This window comes from Fundulus heteroclitus, chromosome 1 (genome assembly GCF_011125445.2).
Source record: "Fundulus heteroclitus isolate FHET01 chromosome 1, MU-UCD_Fhet_4.1, whole genome shotgun sequence".
In the NCBI taxonomy this organism is placed as follows: domain Eukaryota; kingdom Metazoa; phylum Chordata; class Actinopteri; order Cyprinodontiformes; family Fundulidae; genus Fundulus; species Fundulus heteroclitus.
The window spans coordinates 13,691,571-13,715,107 of record NC_046361.1 but is presented as its reverse complement, the minus strand read 5'-3'; the positions used below and the strand labels follow the sequence as shown (position 1 = coordinate 13,715,107).

The 23,537-nt window shown below is 39.1% G+C and overlaps 1 protein-coding gene across 2 annotated transcripts; it reads left to right on the top strand.

The window, feature by feature from the left end:
* The first annotated feature begins 403 nt into the window (after positions 1 to 403).
* Positions 404 to 22,952, top strand: LOC118562729 (voltage-dependent L-type calcium channel subunit alpha-1D-like). 2 transcript variants are annotated; one of them, XM_036135633.1, is made up of 20 exons: positions 408 to 506; positions 2,281 to 2,322; positions 3,118 to 3,246; positions 3,976 to 4,041; positions 4,157 to 4,248; positions 4,346 to 4,505; positions 4,630 to 4,757; positions 4,891 to 4,987; positions 5,092 to 5,194; positions 7,542 to 7,643; positions 11,934 to 12,064; positions 14,072 to 14,188; positions 14,369 to 14,808; positions 17,922 to 17,948; positions 18,196 to 18,336; positions 19,222 to 19,376; positions 19,671 to 19,786; positions 19,883 to 20,017; positions 20,312 to 20,497; positions 22,037 to 22,952. In XM_036135633.1, the coding sequence occupies exons 3-20, from the start codon at positions 3,172 to 3,174 to the stop codon at positions 22,325 to 22,327; spliced, it is 2,562 nt and encodes an 853-aa protein (XP_035991526.1). In that variant the 5' UTR covers positions 408 to 506; positions 2,281 to 2,322; positions 3,118 to 3,171; the 3' UTR covers positions 22,328 to 22,952. The 2 variants fall into 2 exon arrangements, with proteins under 2 accessions (XP_035991533.1, XP_035991526.1); XM_036135640.1 differs by lacking the exon at positions 2,281 to 2,322 and having other exon boundaries at positions 404 to 506.
* The last annotated feature ends 585 nt before the right edge of the window (positions 22,953 to 23,537 follow it).

Genomic DNA, 23,537 nt, shown 5'->3' with positions numbered 1-23,537 from the left:
ATTTGAGTTTGTGTCTTTTTTATTCCTTTTTTGTTTTGTGTTATTTTGTTTGGAAAACCCATTTTATCAAAGCAAATATTGTGCTATTTAAGGTACATTAATTACCATCTTTCTGCTGGCTAATTTTGATTTTGTTATAGGATCGATAAGCTAAATTACGACACGTGCCTACTGTCTTTCATTTCTTAACAGAATATGAACAAATGTTCAAAACAATTAAGACCACTGCTAAATTGTAAAGGCCCGTAGTCCCATCAACTCTGGCAGGAGGACTTTCATCCTCCTCCTGTTTTATCACGGCTCAACTTTTTGATGTACTTTCTAGCTGTCAAACTTCTTTTCTTTCTTACATTTTCTTCCCACTTGCTTTTTTGTCCCTCTCTATCCTCTTCTCTGTGTGTCTCTGTCGCTTGTGCTTGCAGAACTATTTTGCTGATGCATGGAACACGTTTGACGCCTTAATTGTTGTGGGTAGCGTGGTTGACATTGCCATCACTGAGATCAATGTAAGTAATCATTTCTCACACATCTTCTCTGTGTCGTTCCCTGCTGGAGCGCCTTGCTTTATAGCGGCTGAGTTGCATTCAAGAACATAACTTTCTCTTTTTTTTTACTGGGTTTTTCCGAAAGTAGCAACAGATCTTATACACATTGATGTTCACTTCAAATCATTTTAACAACAGATATGAAGGTGCTAGCAGATCTGTTCAGGTCCATATTATTTGATGCCCAAGTCTTATAAACAATTGTCTTTGAATGCAGCTGAGCTCATCTGTCTTGTATGTGATCAGGGTTCCTGTTTGCGTTTTCCTCGATAAAACTCTAACCTTCAGCTCTGCTCCTGCAAGGTTGCTCCGTGTCTTGGTTTGTGACTCACGCCAACACTAGTTTCATGCTTTCTGCCAGCTTGTCCATGACTAAATGTTGGTTTGTCCTGAGGGAATGTTTGAAGTAACGCACACACTGCAAACCTTCAGCAGCCAATCTTTAGTATATAGAAAGCCACACAGGCTCAGGTCTGTTGAAAGAAATGTTGGAAGGTATCTCATCACAGAGCGATTGTTTCATGAGAGCATGCCTGCATTTCAGGAACGATACAACGTGGTCGGTTAATTCTCAAAAGTCAGGACGTGGTTTGGGTCTTGGTAAAGACTCTGTGAGGGTTTTACTCTACCAGTTGTATTTACCCATAAGTTTTGATATGCATGTGTGTTATCCACTGCCTTACACAAGTATCTACCCCCCATGAATTTTTCACCTTTTGTCCCATTACCACCTCTAACTTCAGATTATTTTAATTGGATTTTACATAATGAAGCAACAGGAGGTATGGTATAAATGGGAATTAGAATGAAAAAGTTACGCAGTTTTCAACTTGGACTAATAATAAAAAAATGTAAAAGTATTGTGTGAACATGTGATCAGCCTACTGAGTCAGTACTTTGAAGAACCTTTCCCTTTTTTACTGCATTTGTCCTTCCATTGCAGCTTTAGTCATATATTTAGTGTTGTCCCGCTGGAAAGCAAGCCCAGTCGTGAGTGCTCTGCAGCTCCTAACATGTCCTTTTGCCGAGGTTGGTCGCCCTGTATTTAGCTCCATCCATGATTTTGTTGAAGAAAAATGTCCCAAAATAATGATGCTACCACCACGCTTCACCATGGGAATAATCCTGAGTTCCAGGTGCAGTTTTAGTTTTCTGACACACAGTGACAAAACAATAAAATTTTAATCTGACCAGAGCAACTTCTTCCACACACTGTGTTCCCCACATCGACTCTCAGAAACTGCAGATGGGAGTTGTTATTGCTGTCTTTTAGTAACTGCTTTATCAGGCTTTTTTGCCTAAACTAATTTATAAAAAAACAACAACAGTGTGTGCAGTTTCTTCCACCTCACTATACTATACTATACTATACTATACTATACTATACTATACTATACTATACTATACTATACTATACTATACTATACTATGTGTTGGGCTTAAATTCCAATAAAATATACTGAAGTGTAGAATAACAATATGTGAAAAGTTCAAGGGGCAATAATTATTTTTCAAAGCACTGTTATGTATCTGGTGTTACTCCCAAACTGGTAAAGCTTTTACATGAGAATCCTTATATTGCTGAAGATGTTCTTTCAGGTAAATCATAAAAGTGTTTCTGCTTTTAATATATGTAAAACGATGTTGTGGAAAACGAAGTTAGCGAGAAAATGTGAAGAATGGTTTGAAGCTGTGCAGCTGTTACTCGGATTAAATTTTGGCTTTTGGTTTCAAGTCGGCAGCCATCCCTGTTGTCAAGGTGATAGAGGATCCAGGGGTAAGAATAAGCCCCACCTCTTTTATTCAAGAACCTCATCCCTCTGTTATCATCTGAAAGCAAAAGCATCTGCATCGTTCTGTCGTAAAATTTTTTGTTGAGAGATTGCTTAAATCAATAAGATGCTTTTTTTGAACCAGAATTAGTTGTCAATATTGACCAAAGTATAATGGTTTGTGTTTGGAATGTCGGTATTTGTCACAGTCGTGTTTTGGGTCTTTCTGGTTTGTTGTATTTTGGTATAAGTTTCAGTTTGACCCTGTTCCTCATCTTGTCTGGGTGCATGGCATGGCACATCGAATAACACTGAGATGGTTTTTTTTGTGCATTTAAAATGTTTGATTGAAGTCTAACGTTCGATTGCCTGTTTAAGACACTGACATGGTTGTCTAGTTCAAAGCCAAGCTAAGCTCTATATTTGTGTTTTTATCTAATCCTAAAACAAGACATCTTTATCTTTAGTCAGGGTATACTTAGCCAGTCTTTTGGAGCACTCTATCTGTTTTAGAATCAGAGGTTAAATATATCATGTGTGTAAATGTCATCCAGGCCCATTAATGTCTCAGGGTGTAATTTTTAGTATGGCTGCATGCAGGTTGGTTGTTCCAGTAAAGCAGGACTGTATTTTGTTCAGTAGATTTTGTGATTTTCTTTTTAGCTAATTCAATTAATTCATGGCTATTGGGTGAATGCATGCATCACGGATTGCATGAATGAATGATACAAAGCCCTAAATGCTGTGCTAGACGGTTGTACATTTTGTTTCCTTGTGTCTTGGTTGTTCTTCACATGCAGAATACAGAGGACAGTGCTCGCATCTCCATCACCTTCTTCCGCCTGTTCAGGGTGATGCGGCTGGTCAAACTCCTGAGCAGAGGGGAGGGAATCAGGACTCTGCTGTGGACCTTCATCAAGTCTTTCCAGGTGAAGCTTTAGAACACACAGTGTTTTGAAAAGGCGTTTGCAATCTTTCTTATGTTAGGGCTAAGTTGTCATCCTTTAAGTGTTTCACATCATTAAATAAATTTGACATCCAAGATAATCTAAATACCAAATGCAGTTTTCAAATGATGAATTCATTTATATATAAACAGCAGTCTTTGTGTAGGGAGCGAATGCAGACCCTTACATTTACTCTGAGATTTACAAAAGGTTTCCAGTATTTTGAAATTTGGTAAGTTCCATGACAGACAGAAGTTAAGGGCTCAATTTGCTTAATTTGTGTATACAAACAAATCAAGGAATGGCCCTTCAACATGTCACCTTCCTTAAAGTGGCCTCTAACAGCTCTGTACTTCTGATTTATTTTTCATAATAGCTACAGCATCCACACGGGAGTGTTGTAGTGACTGCAGGGACCGTTTAGTATGTTGTTGAGGTGTGGGAAAAAGATTGCGTTTTTGAGTTGCCAAACCTCTGTGTTTTTTTTACGATGATTTCACCAAAGTCCTTGAGACTGGATTCAAGATAGCAGTTATTTTTGCGTTTAGCCACAAGAAATACATCAGCAATTTGTGTCTCTGAACTCACATCACTAGATTACTATGGTGTCTGCTTAAAAATTTCACAACTGTATTAACTTTGCGTTATGTAATTTGTACAAAATATACCCAGGAGAAAAGAAATTCAGAAATACTTTTGATTCCCTTTTAGGCTCTTCCCTATGTTGCCCTCTTGATAGCTATGCTGTTCTTCATCTATGCTGTAATCGGGATGCAGGTAATAATGTCTGACATATGGATCGATGTTTTGCAAATGTTTTTTATACTCTGCATGAGTTTCAGAGTTTCTTTTTCTGGAGCTTTGAAATCTTACTTGCAGATTCTGCTTTTAGGTGTTTGGAAAAATAGCAATGGTGGACGGAACCCATATCAACCGCAACAACAATTTCCAAACCTTTCCTCAAGCGGTTCTGATGCTGTTCAGGTTTCTACATTTATTAACTTTGGTTGGCACAATTATTATGAATGCTACATAAAACGGTTTAGCATCAGTGAAATGAATGTTTCTTATTTGATGTCAGGTGTGCCACGGGGGAGGCGTGGCAGGAGATCATGCTGGCCTGTTTGCCAGGGAAGCTGTGCGACTCAGAGTCAGACTACAACCCGGGAGAGGAGAAAACCTGCGGCAGCAACTTTGCTATAATTTACTTTATCAGCTTTTACATGCTCTGCGCTTTCCTGGTACTCTTCCAGATAGCTCAATGTTTTTTCAGCGCCAGTCATGTTTTTACCACAGACTTAATTTCATGGTAAAGCTATTAATAAATTATGCCAACATGTTGCATGTTTTTTTTTTTTGTTTCAGATCATCAACCTGTTTGTTGCTGTCATTATGGATAACTTTGATTACCTGACTCGTGATTGGTCCATTCTTGGCCCTCACCACCTGGATGAGTTTAAAAGGATATGGTCTGAATATGATCCTGAAGCCAAGTAAGGGCAAATGATCCATTTTTGATTCATACCTCTGACTGTTTTTCGGAACACAAAACAGATTTTGTTGATCACTTTTAGAACCATGGCCTCTGGGTGTAGTGGCTTTCATTTTAACATACTGTGTTGTCAGGGGCAGGATAAAACATCTGGATGTGGTCACACTGTTGAGGAGGATCCAGCCTCCGTTGGGCTTTGGCAAGCTCTGCCCTCACAGAGTCGCCTGTAAGGTGGGTTTTTACAACTCACAATCTCATCGTTTGCAGAAAAAAACAGCTCCTATACTTTCACATGCATGCCTCCATGTTAATCTGAAGTTTTTATTCTGTTGCAGCGACTGGTGGCAATGAACATGCCCCTCAACAGTGATGGGACCGTAATGTTTAATGCCACCTTGTTTGCTTTAGTCCGCACCGCTCTTAAGATCAAGACTGATGGTGAGTCTGCAGCTCAAGTTAATAGGCATCTGCAAAATTTTTATTTATTATGAAGAGGAAGCAGAAAAATAGAGGGTACCTGTAGTACCGATGCTTGCAGCCATACACAATTTTGAGGGAATAAAATTCCAATATCTATCTTATCCTAAAAGAGCAAAAAGAGTAAAAACATCTTAAGTCTGTGGTGTTCTACAAGGTATGATACTTGGTCAATTATTATTTTATATATTCATATATCTTCATATATTTTCTATAGTCGTTTAATGATAAGTTTTATGCTGACGATAAACAGTTCTGTGCGTGCTTTGAAACGTGACAGTTTGATAAGATAGAAACTGGTGGCTTTGAAATCCATTAAAACACAAACAACAATTATACAGTGGCTTGCAAAGTAATCATACCCTTTGTATGAATTTCTACATATTGTCACATTACAACCATAAGCATGAAAATATTTTATTTGAATCTTATGTGAAAGACTAACACAAAGTGGTATACAATTGTGAAGTAAAAGAAAATTATTCATGATTACAATTTCTTTTTTACAAATAAAAAAAACTGAAGAGTATGATATGCAAAAGTATTCAGCCCCCATTTCTCTGAGTGCAACCAATTACCTTCAGAAGTTGCCTGATGATTGCCAATGACTGAATAGAGGCCACTTGTGTGTAGTCTAATCTCAGTACAAATACAGCTGCTCTATAACGGCCTCAGAGGTTGTTTAAGAGATTATTGGGGAGCAAACAGCATCATGAAGTCAAGGAAAACACCAGACAGGTCAGGGATAAAGTTGTGGGGAATTTTAAAGCAGGCTAAAAAAAGATTTACAGGCTGAACAAGGAGAGCACTGTTCAGAGATACAGCCAAGAGGCCCATGGTGACTCTGGAGGAACTGCAGAGATCCACAGCTCAGGTGGGAAAATCTGTCCACAGGACAACTATTAGGCATGCAAAAATGTGTTTTTTATGGAAGAGTGGCAAGAAGAAAACCACTGCTAAAAGACAACCATAAGAAGTCACATTTGCAGTTTGCCAGAAGCCATGTTGGGGACACAGCAAACATGAAGAAGAAGGTGCTTTGGTCAGATGAGACCGAAATTGAAATTGCCAAATTAGTGCGGAGAACTAACACTGCACCTCACTCTGAACACACCATCCCCACTGTCAGATATGGTGGTGGCAGCACCATTATCTGGGGTGCTTCTGTGGCAAAATCTAAAAACTGCTGTTAACAAATGCTCTCCGTCTAATTTCACTGAGCTTGAGTTTATTTGTAAAAAAAAAAAAAAAGAAAAGAAAAAAAAAGGAAGATAGCATGTATCATTTATTTCTACTTCACAATTGTATACCATTTTTTGCTGGTCTTTCACATACGATTCCAATAAAATATATGCATTGGTTTGGTTGTAAGTATGTGGAAAAGTTCAATGGGTATGAATACTTTTGCAAGCCACTGTACCTCAACCTGAAAAAATGTCTACATTAGCCAAACAAACACCTCCTTTTGTGTGTTGACCAGGTCCAGTGGTTATTTCTTGGGTGTAGATTTTGATTTAATCTTATCTCTGGATTCAAATGTAAAATTAGTTTTACAGTCTGGCTTCTTTCAGTTAAGGAACAATGCTACACTGTACTGTAATGCCTTATTTACTGGACTAGATGCAAGTAAGCTCATAAAATCCCTGTTTTAAATATATTAAACTATAAATTAGAATTAATTTGATACATTGCTGCTCACATAGAAAGCCGTGGATGATAAAGCATAATATTTTTCTAATAATTTAAGTTTCTACTTCTTTGTTCACCGAATAGACATTTGTTAGTTACTGTATTACCAGCACAAAGTAAATTAAAGTAGATTAAGCTTCCATGGTTGTTCCACCAAGGATGGGCTATTTGTGTTTGTTTGTTAGATTCACTTAAAAAATAATTCTTTCAAAATATGAAAAAAAAACTAAAATTTAAAAAAGCATTTAAACCATGTAATATTTTTGTATTCTGGGATTGCAGTTTATCCTTCAAAGCAATTTGTGCCTTTCAAAATAACTTTTTAAATAAACAATTCATTCCGAACAGCGGGATTTTAATAGATATGGCTTAACTAAATAAAACCTAATCAAAGTCTACTTACAGCTGAAGTACAGGACCTTCTGAAAAACAACAACAAATATCAAAACTATTCAGGGTCTCGAGTGCATTACAAAGATACATGTTAAAAGTTTTAATCAGCCAATGATAGAATGATAGTTTAAGCGACACACTTGCATATACACATAGTGTACAGATAGTGTTTTTAACTAAATGTCACTCTTTTATTACAACAATAACATTGTTACTATTTTTGAAGGTAACTTGGAGCAAGCCAATGAGGAGCTGAGAGCTGTAATCAAGAAAATCTGGAAGAGGACCAGCATGAAGTTGTTGGATCAAGTAGTGCCTCCTGCAGGCGGTCAGTGGTCATTACACTCGGAAAAAACATTTGCTGAGCCTCAGTCACATTAAGTGGGTGAAATGTGGGCTGAAAGGGAATTGTGTCAGAAATAAAAATGACTCTTATTGAAGGCAGGGCCACAATTATTTCACAATTTTATGAAGAGAATAAATGCTTGGATCAGGTTTGTAGAACAGGCAGCTAAGTATCTGTTAAAAGAAAACATTGTAGCTCTTACAGTAACTAAAATCTTTTATTCATGTTCCAAATATGATAAGGTCCTGGGGCTTTTCTTGAGTGCTGACACTGAAAGACCCTCTTTTCATTTTACTCGATCTTTAGTGCTGGTCAGCGGGGAGTTTGTGGAAGTGGTGGGGGTCCCCATTGCTTTATGCCTCTTCTTTGGTCCGACGTATTTTCCTCAGATACGGAGAAAACCATTGTCTATTGTTGTTATGTGTGCAAAAGCTCTTGGTCTGCACACACACACATATGTCCTCACATTAACTGATGTTTGTTGTCTTAGTGTGAGTTAATGTATTTGCTTTACTGGATGAAGCTTCAAACACACAGATGTGTGCAGTCAAAGCATGCCTGTAACATCTGCTTTGACTCATCTGTCAACTCCCTGTCAGCTCCCTAATAGTTCAAACCACAGGCTCAGATATTTTCAGTTTTTGCCTCCTGGTTGGAATGAGAGGAATCAGTGATCACAGTACTTGCAACATGTTGGATACTTAACACATACTGCAGTATTCTGAAAGTTTGTCGATGAAAACCATAAAGAAACTACCTAGAGTAGATTTTTTGATGCTAGGGAGTTGCTCTCTGATTAAAATGACTGTTAAAAATACAAAACAAAGCACGAGCAAACTGCTGAGATGCTCTGTCTTGTTGATGACTACAAACAGCATAGGTTTCTCTGCAATTCTCTACGGGCTGTGTATCCAAATATCAGCAGAGATCTATATACAGTGCATATTTGAGGCTGTATGTGAAGTTGTTTGTTGTATGATCATTCTACCCTCAAAAAAGAACTGTTTATTTGATTTATTAAGCAGCCTAAAATAATACGATATATTTATTGTGGAAGGGCAGTGTAAGTAAACTTCAGAACCTTGGATTGTTTCTTAAATTGGTAGTTTTAGATATCTGCTGCGTTTGGCACTTTCCATGTTTCTGAGTCGATGCAAATGTGACTTCCTCTAGTTGTGTCTATGTAGTTTTTGCAGCATCCATGCTTTCTTTGCTTCAGTTTGTCAAAATCAGTCATACTGCATGTTTTTTTGTGGTTTAATATGTCAACCCACCTTTCTCTCTCTCTCTCTCGCTCTCGCTCTCCCTCCTTTTTTTTTTTTTTTTTTGCTTTTTTCTGCCAAGCTTCTCTCATCCACAGCTTCCTCTGCTTTCAGTGGCTGGCATTGTTTTTCTTCTCTTTCTGCTACCCTGAGCTCTCTGGAGTAGTTCCGCTTTAGCTGGTGGCATGAAACTCTTGATACCTCTTTTTAAGAACTTCAATAGGCTCTGTTAAGAAAGAGAATCTGTGATCGCATACATCATTGTGCATTGATAAAGCGTTAGGACAAATCTAGGTTTCCTTTCAATTAAATATCAGTCTATTAGCTGACTCTAAAGCATACATTACACAAAAACATGTCACAGGAATACTAACGATGTATTTTCTTTGAAATGTACACATCCAGCACATGCTTTTGTGGTTTAATTGAGGTAAGATGCTAAACTTTTAACTGTAAATTAAATATACAGGACTCAGACTAATTTCTAGTTATCGATTCTCTTTCTGACCAGTCTCTTGAAGTGTCTCTCTGGCTGTTTCAGGTGGTGTAGAGACACTTTCTTCCTAAAACTATCCCAGTAACCAACACTTTCAATTGGCTTCTGTCCCCTTTACTTGGCCCCATACTTGAAATAAAGGGGGGGTCAAAGAAAGATGGTAGCAACATTGAAAAGGAAATCCGCTACACACCGCGATACAGCTGCTTTTTGTCCTTCGCTTTGCTCCCCAGGCTGCTTCAACAACAGCTTATCTGAGAAAATCAGACCTGAACCTGATGAGCCTTCCTGCATGGCAGATAGGGCGAATTATCACGGGAAACATCCTGTGTTCATGCTGTAAACCCTTGTGATAGAAAGTGAAGATCTGGTTAAGTTCCCTGTGCTCTTCTGTTGGGTTGCATGCACTTGCTGCTGCAGATCGTTTTGCTGCAAGAGATGTAGAAAACATCTGCTTGACTGTCTAAGATGGAGAAATTATATATATTTTTATGACATGAAGCAAGAAGACAGTTTTAAAATGCCGTCAGTCACTTGGCAGTGGATAGTGCAAAGACTAACGTTCCACTTGGTCTATGTTGGTTTGCAGGTGAAACTGGCCATTTAAATTTGTCTTATTCCCCTCTTTTAGAGTTTTGCATACCAAAAAGAAAGCGTATAGCGCTTTGCAAATAGATTGCAACATTTTGACACAACCCCAAATTGTCTTACGTCCTAAAAAATTGGAGGTGTATGAACAATACTGTCAAAATATGAAACTACTAAAATAGACAGAAAACAACTTTCATTGTAGGCACATTAAGTGAAAGACATTCCAAGTTTTTTGCACAGAGTTCGTACATATTAAGAAAGGTTTGGATTACAAAATTTTACGGTTCAATACTCTGGGGTGCAAATTTAGTGCACTAGTAACGTACAGAATAAATATTGGAATGGAGTTGAAACTTATTAGTAAAATAATTTCTTGTAACGCTCTGGCATACCCAAATAGAATGTAGTTAATTCATATTTTATTTGCATCAATGCTTTTCTTCTAGCCTTGCAGCCGGGAACAGTCATTGTTTGTTTTTATACTGCCACCAAACTACAGTATGTGTGCAGGAGCACTCACTGTACCAACTTTTACTGATATTTTTAAACAAACACAGAGTTATTCATTGATATTAGTTGATTTCTTTAGGAATTTAAATAAGCGCTTAGCAGGGTTAGCATTTGTAATTGTAAACGTCATTCTCCATGTGTATTTTTCTGGTGTATCTCAACCCTCACCTTAACTCTTAGATTGCCTAAAGGCTGCTAACATTTCTAAACACATCATCCTCTATGGCAGGCAAAGATTGTAAGCTCAAAAGGAAAAATAACAGTCCAACTTTGCTTTAACACGTTAAGCCTTCTTTGTATTTGCAGAAGTCTAGCTCTCTCTTTTATTATCCGTCACTGAAAGGAGAAGATTCAACACTAGTGATTTCTAGTTTTATCAGGCTGAGACTGTTGTTTATAGCGTCACATTTTCTGACTCAATTACAGTGGTTTTAGAATAAGATCAAAGTTTGACGTTTCCAGTAGGCTAGTTACTGATCAGGCTGATAAAGTTGAAAAGAAGTCTATTTTGCATCTCCCATACTAATGGGATGTTCACTAATCCCACTTAAAGCTTTATTGTGTTGCTGCAAAGCTGCAAAAGAAAAGAAAAAGGGTAGAGCTAGTGTACAAGTGACCTACAAAATCTAGCTTATAAGTTAAATTGTACGCTAGGAATTTCATTTTATCGGACATTTTTCATGCTATTCCAAATGTTGTTTTTTATAGATTTGGGGTTGTATTTGTAATAAAACTCTTGCTTGCATTGTTAAGCAGCTGTCTCTTTGGTCAAGCATCAATAAAACAATATATGCAAAGTGTTCATCCTGATAGTCCTTTGAACCTTAAAATTATTTGCACCGAGTGCGATCACTACACATAAAAATAAATATTGTTGTGCCATCTGCCAGCAGAACTGTGAAACTATCAGAAAGCAAAATGGCGACAACTGATGCAGCTGCTGTAAGAGCCAGTAGGCCGTCCTGCAATGCCTTGCAGTAAAATGTCAGATCGGCGTGGTCGACGACTAACCCGATCTACAGGGTTAGGGTTACTTAACCTCTTTTTAGTCGCACCTCCGCTGGACGTTGCTGACTCGCCCAGCTCCACTGCTTCTTATTGTGCAAAATATCGTAGTTCCAGTCATGTGGTCTTGTTATGGTAAATATACACTGATGTGCTTTGTTTACTAACAAATACAGCTAAAACAAACAAACTATCATTCCAATAAGTCACAATAATTTAATTGAAAAAACTCTGAATGCAACCAGAGTTATGTGCTGGTGTAGAAATTCTTAAAGTCATAGTCATTTTAGTGACTTTTTGATTGGCGTGTGTTTGGTATCAACTCAGTTTACTGCAGAATATCTGTACAGCTGAGGTGTTTGGGTCCTGATGTGGGAGGCTTTTGGTGTGTTTGGTCTGTTCACTTAGATGACGAGGTAACAGTGGGGAAGTTCTATGCCACCTTCCTGATACAGGACTACTTCAGAAAGTTCAAGAGGCGCAAAGAGCAAGGTCTGGTGGGAAGGAGGTCTTGGGAGAACACCACCTTGGCTTTACAGGCGAGTAAAGACACTGTTTCTCTCACATTGCCCATGGTGACTGAATAAATCAATACATTAAAAAAATAATAATACATTCATAACTTGCATTGGCAAGTTATGAATGGAGCAGCCAAAAATATTCTGCCATTTTTTATATGAATTAACATTCCTAAATATTATGGATTTTTAATTTTTCCCTTTAAGAACAATTTAACATCAAATTAGTAGGACTTACAAGTGTAGCAAAGACGTCATAATAGACCTAACCCTGAACTAATCAGGTGTTTCAAAATGTTTTTTTAATTTTTTGTTTTAGTCACTTTTTGTTTTAATCATTCATGTGGAACAGTTTTAGAGCACATTAGACAGTATACACAGCTTAGAGTAATTTCTCTAATGTATTTTTTTTTCAAGTAAAATACAAAACTCCACACTTACGTTCATCCTGTGGCAAGTGGAGTATTATTAACTCAGTATTTGTCTTTGCCTGCCGGTCTCTGCAACATGACGCTTGTTTTGTTGAAGACACATTGGCTTTGTATCAGACACTGACAGCTCAGGTGCAGTTCACAGGAACTGCTGAATTTAGCGTGACAATGAGAAAAGGATCAGACAGGTTCTGAGTAATCCCTTTCTCCATCTTTTTACTGTGAAGGAGCTCTTTCAAAACCGATTGCACTCAATGATCTGTACTATGGACAAAGGGATTCCTTTGAACCATGGGCCACAAGGCTGTACAATGTCGCTGCCAGGAACAGGGGTGACTCGCACCGATTTGCACTGTTTGTGGTTTTGCTGTGTTTAGTGCAGAGGTGTGTAACCGCTTCTGTTCAAAGTATTTATTGGCCAAATAAAACATTAACTTTTTTAATTAGAAAAAAGAAAAAAAAATCACAAAAATAATGTGATTTAACATGAATGTGGTGACACTGGCACGGAAAGTCCCCTGCAACAGGAAGAAACCTCCAGTCGACTCTGTCTCAGTGTGAACAGCCATCTGTTGCAGCCAACTGGGGGTTACCACGGTAATGAAATGATAAAGAGTTGACGTAAGCAGTTGCTCCTATGGTGGCTTCGTCTAGGAGAGAAACACAGCTAAACAGAAAAGCTCTGAGCCAGTATGAAGTATTGTGATGGGAAAACAGAGTACCTATATATTGACTTCAACCACTTTGTTTTGGAGTGAGAAACACTCCAACACACACTAGAGTGTGGGCCCTGAAGATCAGATTTGAGAAACACAGCCCTAAATGGTCCTAAAAACAACTTCCTGTGTGGTGTTTTTGCAGCTCTAATAACAAATCTCAAAGCACCTACAGTTCAGTCTTCCTTTAGTCAAATCATTTTACATGTTTTTGCTATGGAAAAGCATCCCTTTGATTACTTTATTTGCAAAAAATTGCAACAAAATATAGAGTCCACTTTAATGTCTGGGTCAAATGGGCCCCTGAATACCTTGGAGGCTCTGATTGTTCACCACTGATGACAGACTTTGCTCAGACACAAAGAGATCCTGAATAGGTACAACTTTGTGGTTAGGTATTGCATCTACCCATTACAGCCAGATGTATGACTATAATATGGCTTGGGAAACGAACAAAGAAGGTAAAGGAAAAAATCATGTAGTCTGTAATTGGAAAGGATGACAGTTTTTTTGTTTACCTTTTATGAAACCATTGGAAGTGGCTGAATAAATAAGACAGCAACAACAAAAACCTTGTCAGGCATGTTTGCAAGTATCAACACTGTATTTTCCAGGATTTACAAATGCACCCACGCAAAAAATTTTTTTTTTTGCTATTGTTTTTGTTTGTGTTTCTGGCATTGTCAAAGTATTTCTTTCGCACGCTACCCTAATCCTAATCATCTAAACTTATTTCTTAAAGTCCTAAAGGGTTAACTCAGACTCTAACCTTATTCTCAACCCAGCTATAAAACTATTGCGTAAACCTTATGCAAACTCACAACGTATTTTAGTCCTCACATGCATAATATTCATCGATGAGATTTGTTCTTAATTTGCAGGCTGGCCTGCGCACGCTGCATGACATTGGACCAGAAATTTGCAGAGCCATATCATGTGATCTACAGGAGGAGGGGCTTGTAGATGGAACTGGAGAGGAAGAAGAGGAAATATTTCGGGTAAAAGTCTAAAAAAAATCTAATGTGTTTTATTGTTTGACACACTCTGCTCTATCTCATTGTAACGTTTGAGATGGCTGGTTAAACAAAAATTTGAATTGAAAAGGCGCATTAATCAACTTCCGTTCAAGGAATTTCTTTGTTTTTAAACTTTCTTCTATGTCTGCTATTCTCTCAAAGCGCAACGGTGGCCTTTTTGGGAATCACGTTAACCACGTTGGTATGGATTACGGCCAACCCACTACTGTCACGCAGCGCCCCCTACAGATCCTACCCGTCTACTGCACTCCTTCCATCGCGCCCACTCAGATATGCAGGAGGGCCAGCAGCAGCGACAAGGAAGGAGAGATGGAGACGAACTCCTCCCCCATCCACTGTAATCATCATCATCATCATTCCCCTCATCTGTATGATTACTGTAACTCAACCTATCCTCAGTCTCCAATACCCTCCAATGCCAACCTCAACAATGCCAATGTGCCCTCGCTTCTCTCAATGACCTCTGGGAGACAGCAGAAGAGTTTATTACAGAGATGTCGTCCGTCTTCAGCAAGAAATAAATCATCAACGACTTACAGCAGGGGATTGCACAATAAGCCATGGAAGTCACACTCCACAAGGTTAGTTATTTGTTAAAAGTAACAAATTAAAAACAGGAACAGCTACCTGTTTTTAGTTGATCTCTATGTACGGTTTTGTTAAAGAAAAAAACATGTAACATCACACACCATATCAATCACTATTTTTTCAGCAGAAATCAATTAGGCAAGCAGTTTACTTGTAGATTAATTTTTAGCCGAAAGATGTGTTCTAAATAATAAATTCACTAATTCTATGAAAAACAGTATTTTAAACAGGACCTTATTTAAGGAAAAGCGCAGCAAATTATGTTTATAGTGAGTTATTGTAGTCAAGACCACCTCGCCTGAGACTGAGTCAAGACCAAAACCACAGCAGGGCAAGACCAATACTTTGAGGGACTTTGCAGTGGCCATGCTAATGTTGTTGTTCCTCCTAATGGTTAAAGATAATCTGATGGCAGCTGACCAAAACAATAAAAAAAGGTCTCAATGTCATCTGGCTTCACTGGTGCACAAAGCTTTTTTTTCACTTTGGCACAGTGCCACATTTAGGTCAACCTAAACACCATTTAAGCTGACCCTCAGCTACATGCTACGTGCCCATTAAAGTTGACAACTCTGCAACAGGTTGAACAGAAAAAAACGACAACCCTGCAGAAAGTGCTTATCCAGCTAAATATTAACTGACTGCGGCAGCCAGACGGAGCGGAGGCCACAGGTGCAGATGGAGCACTTACCTCACTTAACAGCACAAATATCCAGATATTTACAATGGGAAATCTTTCTCCATCTTGTTTTCCTTTAATATTCTCTTCCTTGGCACATAGGGCCACAGGTGGCAGAACACAAATGCTCTGAGTAAAAAACTTTATTGGTTGCATTTGAATAATAGCAGGGGTTTCGCACGACGTTGCAGTAAAAAATAAGAATGTTCTAGCTGCGGTCTTAAATCCAGAGGTTATCATGTCCCAGAGAAGACCAGGACGCCGAAGATGAGGTCTCAAGACTGGTCTTAAGACCAGAACTTGTATTGAGAACAACAACACTAGTGATGGTGCATTCTTCTCTGATGGGAGGATGTCTCTCATTCTATGATGTCAGGCCTGTTTATCTCCCACCATAGATCAGTTTTAATACATCAAAATATATAAATGAGTGTTTCAATAACAAAATAACTTCAAACACATCCAAAAGTGAGCGGCATCTGGGCCCCAGACCATTAACATTGAGTAATGACCAGATTAGTTCCTGGGCCATGATCCAACAGAAGACTTGTGGAACCACATAAAACACACGGTTTCTGAGGCCAAGCCAAGAAATTTAGAGGGAATCTGGAATTCAGTCTGATCGGCTTGGGCTGGAGGATATGCTGTCAGGTGCCATAAATTGGGAGATTCAACACTACACAGATGTGAGGCTTTTCCCAGAAACGTGGGTCATTCAATTAAAATGTCTGAATCTTTAAGCCATTTTCAGTTTGCAAGAGTGGTGGTTTGAGCTTGTAAGGGAAAGTCAAGACCCTCCTAATATTCCTTTACCTCAATTTCTATAGATTGAAATAAAATTCAATCGAAATTTTCTTCATGAATAGATTGTGCAGTGTGCCCAGGGCATTTACAAAGCAATAAAAGCTATTAGACTTTTGAGCTTTAATCACTTTTTTATGAAGCATTTCTGTTATATCTAATCCCACTGTATACATGCCAAATAGGCATAACATTATGACCGATTTATTATATAAAGTGAAACCAATAGTTAATCTCATCATCGGGGCACCTCTTTGTGGGTGGGACATACTAGGCAGTAAGTGGACACGTTGTCCACTGGGTTGATGTGTTATAAGCAATCAAAAGGATTTGAGGGTGTTTGACTAAAGGTAAACCGTGGGAGCTAGACGACGGTCATGTACAGAGCCGCACCACTTGTTAGACGTTCCCCATCTGCAGTGGTCGGTTAATCTGTCTGATTGGCCCGAGGAAGGAACATGGGTTACCCAGGAACATGGTCATTGATGAAGATGAGGCGTGATGGGTAGTCCACGTCGTCTGATTCAACAGACGAGCTATTACTAAATTACTAAAGAAATTAATGCTGGTTCTAAAAGGGCTTCAGAATGTTTTTGGATGTGTTTTAAGTCTGGATTACCCCATTGTTTTTGTTTTTGACAATTACTGCAATTTATTTTGATTAATGTGTTGTAATTATGTGTAGCATCCATCCATTTTCTAACATGTTTATCACTTGTGGGGTTGCGAGGGGTGCTGGTGTCTATCCCCAGCTGTCAAATAGGCGAGAGGCAGGGTACACCCTGGACAGGTCGCCAGTCTATCGTAGTCATGTGTAACATTTGATCAATATTTAACGTTTTTCATTTCATTGCTTAAAATTTTTAGGAATATGAACTTTGATCCCTGTTGTGTTAATGATGTAATAATTAAAAACCACATTAAATAAAGACAAGCGATGTTCAGTAACACAAGCAACGATTCAAACGCGTAGGTTTGGTCCTGTTGGGATCAGTTCATCGGTTGTCAGAAATTAATCACGGAACATCTTTTTCCTATCATTTTTCAACCAATCTGACTTCAGAGTTTCTGAATCAACCTAAAGAGACCTCCCAGTTAAATGGATTTTTTTTTGAGATCTCAGTTATTTTATGAAGTATTTTTATCCTACAGGAAACAGACGTTCTGCGTTGAATAAAGTGAAAGTCTCTTTTTTCCATTAGTTTTTTTGGCCACATACCAACGTCTATTTTGTTTATACAATCGATACCAAGTGTACTGCTAAATTGTTATAGCTGCATCTTGAAAACATCACATAATCATTAGCGGTCTCCTTCAGATTTTATGACACTGTTTAACGACGAAATACCTTCAACATCTCTCTACTTATATGTTTGTTACAAAACTAAAACAAATTGCAGGTGGGCAGGATTTACTACACAGCATTATGAAAAACATTTAAGAATTTTTAAACCAAAGATTCAGTAAAAATGTCTGTTGTAAAAAAATAAATTCAGATTGAAATTATTTTTAATCTGTGAAAAAAATGCTGAAAACCTTCCATTTGTCTCTCGTGTCCATTTTCTGTCCTTCTGTGATGAAATTCCTCTCTGACTGAATCTCCTTCTCCTTCTCTCCGTGGATCAGAACACGCTACTACGAGACCTATATTAGGTATGTAACCCATGCAGCCACTGAAATAAAATACATTTTATGATACAGTTTCACAGTATGTGGGTCCTGATGGGCCTACTTGGGTTTATGGGGATAAAGTTTGACATTATTACTCATTAATTAATTAGGTAAAGGATTCAAGGAATATGAATAAAACCACATAAAACGTCCATAATTTACAATGAATGGAATTTATAATTACTAAAATGATAAAAAGGTATGTGTATCTTTGTGACATCGTTAACAGGTCAAAAAATGGTGGAGTACTTCACCCAACCGTTCGACAAGAGGAGCCAGGGGGCAGGGACAGCGATGAAGAGCGGGCCTCCGGGGAATACTTCAGTGGGGAGGAGTTTCATGAAGATGACATCATGCTCACCAAGGAGAGGTACCAAGGAAATGTTTTTAGATTAGGACATGCGGGGCTTCCTGAGACTTTTAGCCTTGCTCATGCTGTCAGACATGTTTCTACAAAAGTGGTTTCCCGGTTCAGGCAGTGATCAGCCTTTGGTGTGGCAGGTGTAATTTAATCAAGTTATGAGGTTAATTCCCAGGTTTTTGTATTCAAACAGATTACCTTTGTCTGATATTGAAACATTTCACGGTGAAAAAAAGCAACATAAAACCCAGACGAAAACCTATAAGGGGGAAAATATTTTTCACACATCTGTACTGTAATGCAAACAGAGGCAACCAAGATATGTCTATATATGGGCTCAGTCTTGCACCAGAAGGCATAGCACATTTTATTTATGTATAATGATGATACTAAATGGTGTGTATCTGCATTGAACTAGAATCCCAGGGTTTTGTGATTTTACTGTTGCAACTTTCAGAATAAATTCAGTATTTCCTTTACATCAACCTAAGCAGCATCATTGCTGTGACAGTAAAGGTTTTAAATGGTCAAACACATTGATATATTCCCTGTTTATTTATGTCTTTATGTCAACAATTGTACTCAACAAAATATGTTGGAAGACAGAAAAGTGTTTTGTGCGGAGAACGAACCTTAAATTGAGAGATTATTTGTAACCATACGATATAGCTATTTGTTTTCTTCTAAAATATCTGCGTTTGAAAATAGAGCATCAACGTTTCATCCTCCCTGAGCTTTCCAACACAAATTGGGAAACCAATCCTCTGTGGTGTAAACATGTGAAATCTACTGGAAGGACTACAGAGTCGGGCAAAGGGGCGAAACAAGATCCAGCCAAAGAGTTAATAACGTTAAACAAAACTTTAAACAGAAACCTGATGTTTTTCTCCTAAGGTTGTCCAAGACAGACCTCCGTGGCGCTGCAGAGGGAGATTTTGACCCTTTCAGCGATGACTGTCAGTCTGAAGGTTACTGTGACGATGACAAACAGCCTATATGCCAAGATGACCGGCGGTCGCCCAGGAGATGGTTTTTACCCTCCCCTCAAGGTTCAGCTGCTTTTTGGTTTCATTTTGCCTTTATAATTAAATTACCTGAGCATGACAGATTTCAGTTAGATAAACATTTTACTCAACATATTTTTGAATTCACAGCTTTTTTGTGAAATCATTGTAAATTAACAGTAAAATGCAGCAAACATTTCTCTTTCAGTAGGCCTCTTATATAAGTGTTGTAACTGTGCATAAAACTGAGCGTGTGTTCCCTCGTTGCATCTGACTTTATGATGTAAAAATATAATTTGTTTTGTATTTACATGAGTTTTACTTGTCATTTCCTCTCAGCCTGCAACACACCAACGTTCAGCTTTGAGTGTCTTCGCAGAAGAACTAGTGTAGATGAAGCTCCTCCACCATCTCCATCATGCACGGCTCTTCCACTGCACCTGATGCAGCAACAGGTACACACACGCTGATGGTGGGAGGGGTTTGGAAAGGAGTGAACCGTGGATTGGCACACTGATAGAAACCTGGTCCGTTTCCCATCCCTCGTTCAGGTGATGGCTGTAGCCGGGCTGGATTCCTCCAGGATTGCCCGTCTGTCTCCTACGAGGTCACTACGCTCGTGGGCCACACCTCCCGCATCCCCCATCAGCTGTGACTGCTCGCCCTGCTACACCCCACTCATACAGGTCTCGTCTATGTTGATCGGCAGGCGGCAATGCCTCAGAAGGGAAATGTTACAATTATCTGAACAATTTTATCAAAAAATAGCAGGGTAACACATGAGTTTCAGAACTTTTAAACATCAGTGTCCGACTGTGGGTTTAGAAATTCAACTTTGATAAAAGAAATTAACCAGATCTTTATTTAGACATTGAGGCTTTCCAAAATAATGTAATTAAGGAATGTTTTTGGCAATGCATGTGTTAAAAGAATGCAGTTTTCATAAAAGGTAAACGCGTGTACGTGATGTGCATCTTCAGGTGGACTGGCGGAGTACTGGCAGCGTGGGCAGCCTTCCCGGGGCCATGAAGAGGAGTTCTTGGTACACCGACGGCCAGGATGGCCTGCCCAGCCGCAGCCACTCACCGTCACGGTTGCAGCTACCCGCAGAGAACCGCTCACACTTCCTGCAAAAGAGAGGCAGCGCCAACAGTTTGGTGGAAGCTGTAAGTAAAACACTATCTTAATACCTTGGATTTCAGCTTCAGGGTAGGTCAGTGGATGACTTGAAACACACCATCCCCCATAGAGGAGCATTGTAGCGGCATGTTGTCAGGATGTGTATCTTTGGCAGGAGCAGAAAAGCTGCTCTGAGTTGATTAAAAGATGGCTGGACCTAAATACTGGACAATCCTAGAAAAAAATCTATCAGAGACTTAAGTCTGGTATGTCTTCCAGGATAAGAAGCCCAAACATATAGCTGGAGCAACAAATAAATAATTTACACCACAGACATTCATGTGTTCTAATGGCCCAGTCTAATCCCAAACCTAAATCCAATAGACAATTGTGACAAAACATGATGAGTCAATGTCAATGTCATCCATGTACAGGAGGTGGCTGATGGTGGCCCCTTATTTCTGAGGTGGTATCCATAGCCAGACTTGTTGATTATTTGGCTCAGGGGGTTCAGGCCTAAATGTTCTTCAATTCAATTCAATTTTTATTTATATAGCGCAGATTCATGAAACATGTCATCTCAAGGCACTTTACAAAGTCAAGTTCAATCATATTATACATATTGGGTCAGATTATACAGATTGGTCAAAAATTTCCTATATAAGGAAACCAGTTGATTGCATCAAAGTCCCGACAAGCAGCATTCACTCCTGGAGAAGCGTAGAGCCACAGGGAGAGTCGTCTGCATTGTCCATGGCTTTGCAGCAATCCCTCATAATGAGCAAGCATGAAGCGACAGTGGGAAGAAAAACTCCCCATTAACGGGAAGGAAAACCTCCGGCAGAACCGGGCTCAGTATGAACGGTCATCTGCCTCGACCGACAGAAGACAGAGCAGAGACACAACAAGAGAGACAAAAAAGCACAGAAGCACACATTGATCTAGTAATCTGTTCTACAGTAGATGGTAGTAGCGGGTGAGCCGTCTTCTCTGGATGATGTCACAGCTAACAGAACGCCAGACCAGGTGTACCTACTATGAAGAAAAAAGAGAGAGAACAGAAAGTTAAAGCAGAAATGACAACACATAATGCATAATTGAAGAACAGTAGAACTCTATAAATTGAGAAAATTAGATCCTGATATCCTCCAGTAGCCTAAGCCTATAGCAGCATAACTATAGAGATAGCTCAGAGTAACATGAGCCACTCTAGTTATAAGCTTTGTCAAAAAGGAAAGTTTTAAGATTAGTCTTAAAAGTAGACAGGGTGTCTGCCTCACAGACCAAAACTGTGAGTTGGTTCCACAGGAGAGGAGCCTGATAGCTAAAGGATCTGCCTCCCATTCTACTTTTAGAGACTCTAGGAACCACCAGCAGACCTGCAGTCTGAGAGCAAAGTGCTCTGTTAGGAACATACGGGGTAATCAGAGCTCTGATGTATGATGGAGCTTGATTATTAAGGACTTTATACGTTAGAAGAAGAATTTTAAATTCTATTCTTTTCAACAATATTCTAATTTTTAGAATACGACTCTGTCTATATATATATATATATATATATATATATATTCAAATTTGTCTCTCAGGTGCTGATCTCTGAAGGTCTGGGGAAATACGCCAGGGATCCCAAGTTTGTGACAGCAGCCACACATGAGATCGCGGACGCCTGCGAGATGACCATCGACGAGATGGAGAGCGCCGCCAGCAATCTGCTGAATGGGAGCATGGGTAACGGCAACGCGGCTGGGACAGGCGACGCCGGCTCAGAGTCACAGGCCGACACGCACACAAGGGACTACAGCGACGAAGAGCCATACGTGGTGGTGAAGTGCGAGGAGGACCTAGCGGATGAGATGATATGCATCACTTCTCTATAGCAGCGGTTCACTGCAGATTAAATATAGTCTGATTAATGTACAGGACTCTCTCAACACGCCCTGCAGAAGACAGACAATTACAAACAGGGGTAAATGGGAGAGCAAAGTGCCTTGTTTTCTTTTTCTGCTTAGTGGATGAATGCTAAGAAGAACACATGGTTCCGTTTATAGAAAAAAAACTGTGCTATAGTTGAAACCAGGAGACATGAGTCTACATGCCCACTACTTTGAAGGCAGGCCAGTCATTAATGTTCATTTTCTATTTTTCCTAACTATTAACGTCAGCTTGATAAAGCTCGAAAGATGTTGGGTTGGGGGTGGGGGGGACGTAAGGCTTTAAACAAACAAGGCCATAAATACTACGCTGTTTACTCCACACGAAGAGCCAATAAAACAATAAATGTGCCACCATTAACCACCTGCAGACTCCAGCATAAACGGCGACAGGCTTCTCAGAAACTATTCTTGTGTAAATAATTTCAGAAGATTAAACATTTTCAATCCTTTCTGCCTGGTTTCCCTAATTGGGCCTTTGGTTTTCCAAAGATTCCAAAACTTCCCGAAATTAGGTGCGTTTATGTGTATATAACGTGTGATTTTACCCTTTATTGGTCAAACTTGATGGAAACATGATATTGTTAGTTTATTTCAGCTTCTCTGTATTAGGCTGATCCAAAGCCAGGGCAGGTGGTACTGTGCCTTGTAAAAGTATTCATGCCCCTTTAACTTTTCCACATCTTGTCACATAAGAACCACAGACTTCAGTGTACTTTATCTGGATTTTATGTGATAGACTAACAAAGTAGTGCATATCTAGAAAGTGGAAGGAGCAGGACAGATATTTCAACATTTCTTCTAAATAAAAATCAGAAAAGTCAGCCGTGCGTCTGAACTCACCCTGTTTTACTTTGACACCCTAAATGAAAACCAGTAAATCAGGTTGCCTCCAGAAGTCACCAAACGAGTTAACGTTTAAACCATTAAATTTAACTATTAACTAGTAATGATTTATATCAAAGCACGTTGATCGGTTAGCATGACCTAAACATTCCTGGTTGCAGACGCTCTACATCCAATTTGAAAGAGCCAGAGCTCTTTTGCAAAGACAAAAGAGCAACAACATCAGCTCCTAGATGTGCCTAGCTGATAAAGACGTACGACAAAACAATTGCAGCTTTGACTGCAGCAGAAACATCCATCCAGCCACCGT

Excerpts from the sequence above, each read along its gene's own strand:
- LOC118562729 (XM_036135640.1), top strand. The coding sequence starts at position 3,172 with ATGCGGCTGGTCAAACTCCTGAGCAGAGGGGAGGGAATCAGGACTCTG. Across the intron at positions 4,988-5,091 it reads CTCACAGAGTCGCCTGTAAG|CGACTGGTGGCAATGAACAT; the intron begins GTGGGTTTTTAC and ends ATTCTGTTGCAG. Across the intron at positions 18,337-19,221 it reads ATCATGCTCACCAAGGAGAG|GTTGTCCAAGACAGACCTCC; the intron begins GTACCAAGGAAA and ends TTTTCTCCTAAG.